Here is a 6158-nt window from a genome sequence, read left to right as displayed (position 1 = left end):
TTTATTTTCAGGAAAGAGGTCATAAAAAGGAGCTTAAAGTCGCAGGACATGGGACGAAGCTCTAGGATAGAGTGCCTATGGTTCTCCCACCATAGATTGAGGTTATCGTGAGTGGGTCAGGTCTGGCTTCTCTTCAGAGAACTAGCCTGACCAAGATAGACGTTAACCTCGTCTCAGCATTTGTGGAGAGGTGGCATGTTGAGACATCGCCATTTCACATGCCATTTGGTGAGATTACGATTACATTAGATGATGTTGCCTTCCTGCTGCATTTGCCTATCGGGGGTATGTTCTGGTATCCTAATGAGCATGTCACAGAGGAGAAGGCTGTTGATCTTGGCTGCGAGTTATTGGGAGTGGATAGACATGCCATGACTGAGCATGTGCGTTCATGCAGGGGAGCTTATTACTCACTGCAGTGGTTGTATGACAGATTTGTGGAGTACCGTGCTGCTGGTAGTTGGGCCTTCGCGACCAGGGCATATCTGATGATGTTGGTAGGTTCTACTATTTTTGCGGATAAGACATTTACTCTAGTCGAGGCCCGGTATTTGCCACTGTTTAAAGACCTACGTGGGCTTAATTCCTACAGTTGGGCATCTGCTGTACTGGTCACTCTTTATCGCCACCTTGGGGATGCATCTATGTTTAGTTGCAAGCAGCTCGGTGGATATCCTACTCTGCTACAGGTATTTATGTTATTTTTAATTAATTGTATGTTAATTCATATATTATTATTTATATTATTTAATATATATATATATATATATATATATATATATATTAATGTATATGATTTAATTTATTTGTTAACAGTGTTGGATACATGAGTACTTTCCTACACTGGGAAGGAAAGGAGAAAACTGGCGGCCATCTGAGAACGTTGGGCTTCCGCGGGTGATGAGATGGTCCTACAGGCAAGGAGCCATCAAGGTGGATGCGTATAGACCGATATTGGACCAGCTGACACCTATAGATGTCATATGGCGCCCATTCGAGGATCATATACCTCATCGAGCTTTTAACGAGCTATCTCTGTACAGAGGTTTTCTTGTTTTGGGTGAGTTACATGTGCCATACTTACCCGACAGGTGTCTTCGGCAGTTTGGTTATCGCCAGTATATTTCGCCTGCACCTCCCGCAGATACGCTCAGCAATGATGAGATTGCTGTGGAGTGGATTGCCTATGTCCCGAGCGTGACAGATGTGATTAGAGATACCGAGCTAGTGGGACACCCTCATGAGACGGTTGATGGATATTTAGAGCGGTATTACCGCGTGTCGCATCCTCAGGTGGTGCCGCCCCCACCTAGTGCGCGTAGAGAGGTTGCAGTTCCTGTCTTTAATGCAGGACCAGCTGATCCGGATTGGGCTCGTGCCTCCACATTGGTTCACCGTTATCTCCGGCAGGTAGAGGCAGAGGAGGATGATGTCACGTATGCTGATTTATTTGAGGTGTTACGCATCGCCCATGAGCATTGACTATGATTGTCATAATAATGAACCTTCAAAATAATGAGGTCATAAAACATATAAAACAAAAATAGATAACATGAAGTTTTGCCAATGTTTATTACCCCTTGGCTAGAACGTGGGTACTGAGAATTTGGTTGACTATTTTATGGTATATTCTATGGTATATTTTGGTGTATTTTATGGTATATTCTATGGTATATTTTGGTATATTTTATGGTATATTCTATGGTATATTCTACGGTATATTTTATGGTATATTTATTTTTATATTATTTGGATAAGATTTTATTTGGATAAGATTGCACTGTTAGTGGATTGCGTTGTGTGGATAAGATTGCATTGATGGCCTATAAATAGGACCTCCTGGTGTTGAGAAAAAATATCATATTTTTCAGAATGTCTCTTTATAATTTTATGGTTGACACAATTGTTTACTATACTGGAACTAAGGATCCCATGAAGTTTCCAATACCCAACGGTTGCGAGAGCCTTGAGGCACTGAAAAGTTGGTTGAATGAAGAATTGCCAGAAACTGATAACCGACTTGTGAGTAAAATCTCATACCGTGAAAATTGGAGCATGGACGTTGATGGAAGGATAAGTTATAATGTTGTGGAGTTGAAGTGCGATGATGATATGAAAGACATGTGGAAATCACACCGCCGTAAGATAACTAAGGGACCGATCGAGTTTGAGGTGAACCTAACAAGGTCTACTGAGGATGTTCTGAAGATGCTGGTGCGTCTAGAATCGTCTGCAAGAGTCTAATGCTTTATGTTCTATGTTGTATTATCTAATGTTATTGTTATCCTGTTTTAATGTTCTATGTTCTATGTTCTATGTTCTATGTTATCATGTTTTAATGTTAATGTTCTATGTTCTATGTTAGTGCTTTTTGTTCTATGTTTAAAAACTTCTAAGATGTAAATAAAATAAAAACTTCTTCTAAGACGTTTTTAGTTAAAATATTACATATAAATAAAAGTCACCTAATCTAAATTAACACTTGATGGTAACATAGGCGTAAGATGGTGCCAATGTTGAAGACGTCCAGCAAATCCTAACATCCAAGATGTCGCCACTTGAAAACGAAACTTCATCCAATCTAACGTGACGGGTGGCAGTGGAAAGCCTTCTTTCATATTAACCTGATTTCATAACATAAAAATAATTAAATAAATAATTAAATAAGTAATTAAATAAATAAATAATTTAACAAATACATAAACAAATAAATATATATATATAAAGGTTACCCGAAGAAAATGATTCTTATTGACAAGGCCAATGCAATATGTAGGAGCACTTGGAGAAAATGTTGTTGTCATGGGAAAAAAAGTCAAGCAAGGGTTACCAAGCATCACAAGAATGACGTTATACCAATTCGCTATCAAATAGCCCATCTCTGGTAGTGACAACCATTTCTCCGGTGGTTGAAAACCAACATTATCTATCAACAATCCATTTCTCACTTCGGATAAAATTGGACCGAACAATCTCTCATATAAGTCCTTCTTTTCTCTTAATTCCATGTCCAAGTCACAACGAACCATTGCCCAACCATCCTCACTATACCCATGCCACGATGCAATGGCTCTAAATCCACAATTACCATCTGCTACAACATTAACAATCTCGGTAATATATGGCCTAATACGACAAGGAAACTGAAGAGTGAAATCCTGGTTCTTTGATTGTGATTGCTTCTTTGACTGTGATTGCTTCCTGGAAGTTTGTGATGCTTGCGATTGTTTTTGTGAAGATTGAGACGCCTGATCAGCATACTCAAAACCTGAAGGATCCCTATAAACATCATACCCAACTGGTTTCTTCCCTTTCCTCTTCACTCCGCCTTTAGTTTTTATTTTCTCAGGTGGTGGACACAATGAAGTTGTTGTGGGATATGCAATTTCACAAACCCTACTTTTCAATGCTCTTTTTCCAACAACATCTAGTGATTTAAACCTTCTCCACAATTCATCAATTGCATTACTCATATCCACCTCCGAACATGCTTCCTCATCTAAAGGCAAGTCACCTTCCATAGATAGTATCCTCCATTGAAGATGAACACTTTCTATTTGTAATGGGATTCCAACAACAATCATTTTTCCCATCTCACAAGCACAAGGTAGCCATTAACTTGTTCTCATAGTACAACCACTGATTTCCCTACTATTTAACACATAATCAAGCCTTAATAACTCTTCTGCAATGCGTCTCAAAGCAGCTCTCGATACTGAACCACGCAAATTATCATAAAATGGACTAATGTGTGCGTGCTCAACTTCATAAAAACTTTTTTGAATCGAAGCTCGAATGTTACCTATTTGGATTTTTAGGTTAGAATTCATAGCTTCCCAAACTTTGACCATGTCACCAAGGCTGTTTCCTAACATCTGCTTTAGCTTCCAATGTGCAGATTCAACCCTAAAATAAACAAAGAAAGTATAAAAAAATAATACTTTAAAAATTAATACATAATAAAAAATTTAAGAATTATGACATACCGATTTGTCATGGTGTTACCAAAATGAAGCACTCGATTAATCCATGCACCTACAAGTCTTTGCCTATGTGGGATCAACCAAGTGTTCTTCACGTAATCGAGGAAGTCATTACAAGCAAAGCATGCTTGTTCAAGATATTGCAACCGTACACCATACTCAACCTCATTACTAGCCCATACAACATCTTTCCACAATGTGCCTATCGTCTCTTGCATGTCTTTCATCACATATTCCTTGCATTTCATCCCAACATTTTTGTTAATATGAAAACGACATAGCAAGTTATGCGTCGTAGGAAAAACAACTTCAACTGCTTTCATCAAAGCAAGATCTCTATCCGTCAAAATCACTTGTGGAACCACATCTTTCTTCACAAACAATTGCTTTAGCTTATCCAAGACCCAACAATAACTCACTGTCTGCTCACACTCCATATAAGCAAATGCAACCGCAAATGTCAACTCGGTCGATGTCATACCAACTATTTCAAACAGAGGTTATCGATATTTGTTGGTCTTATAAGTGGCGTCCATAATCAAGACAGTAGGAAAACGATTCAGCAACTTTACCGAATCTGGATGAGCCCAAAAAATATCTCTCACAACTTCACAATCATCTCGTTTCCTACTCCAATAAACATAGTTCGCCTCCTCTATAAGCTTAAGCAAATGTTGTATCTCACTTCTTGGACCTATTATCTCCGCTTCAATCACACTCTTATGCTTGTATATTTGCGTGATCCGAGTGACGTTCTCAGGATCTCGCTCTTGCAAGGAAATCAATATGTGTCTAGGCGGAACATGTCTCTTTGTCAAATCAGCAACATGCTGCTTCTCATCAGTTGTCAACCTACCAACAAATGAATGACCTTCTAATCTATCTGGTAAACCATGATTATGAACTCCACATTTTACATCAACCTTCCATCCAGACCCATCTTTTGCCGGAGTCGATATGATTTTGAATGGACATCCACATCTCTTAGTAGCACTTTGAGTCTCACTTTTATCCTTATATTTTCCACATTTATCGCACCCAAATATCACTTTGTTACTTCTTCCTCTTTTGCCTGTTTCGGTGTCTGAACGCGCGATAATAACGGTCACTTTATTGTTGATTCCGGTCTCTTTAACCCAACGGATAACTTCTTCCCGTGTGACAAATCTCTCTGAAGTTGTGAAAGCATCAATGGTATCTATAGCTGTCTCGTTTTTCCGACAAATTTGGAGCGGAACTTCCATACCTGAAAAAAATTACAAAAAATCAAAAAAAAAAAGCATTCCGGAACACATTTCCAAACTGTTCCGGTTTGTTAGCATGTTCACCGGAACACTTTCACCAACTGTTCCGGTTTGGTATCAATTTAACCGGAACACTTTTCCAATCTGTTCCGGTTTGACTTTAGTAGTAACGGAACAGTTTTAAGATGTCTTCCGGAAAAAAACAATGTGAACCGGAAGTCTTTGTAAATCGGATTTCTTACCTTAAGTGTTCCGTTTTAGATGCGCGTAGGGGTGCAGATTTCAAATTTTTTTGACTTTTTGAAAAAAGATAAAAAATAAAATGGTAAAATGGTTATTAGTGTTTGAGGATAAAATTGCCATTTTTTAAAAATTGTAGGGGTAGGAAGGAAAGTGTAGGGGTAGGAAGTAAAATTTTCTTTTGTTTTCCATTTATTTCATCTTACTATTTATCAGCATGTGACAAAGTTTACACTATAGTTTTTTTCAAAAAATAAAAGGTGTACTTGCATGTAACCTTGAATCAATGGGTCAACTTCTATTTTAATGAGGATTAGAAAAAAACAAGATAAGCCAATCACAGAGCTACATGCCACAAACCCATGATTATAATAAAACAAAATGGAAAAAAATGATAAAAAGGTCCAATACGGACACGCCACCTAAGCAAAAGAGAAAATAAAAAACAAAAAGATTCAGACGCCGAAGACACTGCTCCGGTCGTCTTCTCGGGGCTACCCCCGCCGGAATCATGACCCACTCGCCTAGAAATTAGTCAAACCGCCACGGCTCTACTCAAAATTCCCTCCTGATCACGAATCCGATCTTGGTTTCATCTAATTCTTCCTCTAAATCTCAAACCAAAAGCATTAACGAAACCCTAACACAAACAAACTTTGCAAAAACACACTATAAGCATACCAAAACGATC

The 6158-nt window shown here is 38.4% G+C and overlaps 2 protein-coding genes across 2 annotated transcripts; one reads left to right on the top strand and one right to left on the bottom strand.

The window, feature by feature from the left end:
• Positions 1 to 218: 218 nt before the first annotated feature.
• Positions 219 to 1482, top strand: LOC131597624 (protein MAIN-LIKE 1-like). The gene is made up of 2 exons (XM_058870311.1): positions 219 to 689; positions 817 to 1482. Exons 1-2 carry the CDS (start codon positions 219 to 221, stop codon positions 1480 to 1482), a joined length of 1137 nt encoding a protein of 378 aa, XP_058726294.1.
• Positions 1483 to 4483: 3001 nt separating this feature from the next.
• Positions 4484 to 5831, bottom strand: LOC131597623 (putative protein FAR1-RELATED SEQUENCE 10). Its single transcript, XM_058870310.1, has 2 exons — positions 5828 to 5831; positions 4484 to 5229 (listed from the first exon to the last, which is right to left on the bottom strand). The coding sequence occupies exons 1-2, from the start codon at positions 5829 to 5831 to the stop codon at positions 4484 to 4486; spliced, it is 750 nt and encodes a 249-aa protein (XP_058726293.1).
• Between the last annotated feature and the right edge of the window lie 327 nt (positions 5832 to 6158).

Source organism: Vicia villosa, linkage group LG4, assembly GCF_029867415.1.
Source record: "Vicia villosa cultivar HV-30 ecotype Madison, WI linkage group LG4, Vvil1.0, whole genome shotgun sequence".
In the NCBI taxonomy this organism is placed as follows: domain Eukaryota; kingdom Viridiplantae; phylum Streptophyta; class Magnoliopsida; order Fabales; family Fabaceae; genus Vicia; species Vicia villosa.
This window is presented reverse-complemented; position numbering and strand designations above follow the sequence as displayed.

Coding starts and splice junctions, on each gene's coding strand:
- LOC131597624 (XM_058870311.1), top strand. CDS start 219: ATGCCATTTGGTGAGATTACGATTACATTAGATGATGTTGCCTTCCTG. Junction 690..816: donor GATATCCTACTCTGCTACAG/GTATTTATGTTA, acceptor ATTTGTTAACAG/TGTTGGATACATGAGTACTT.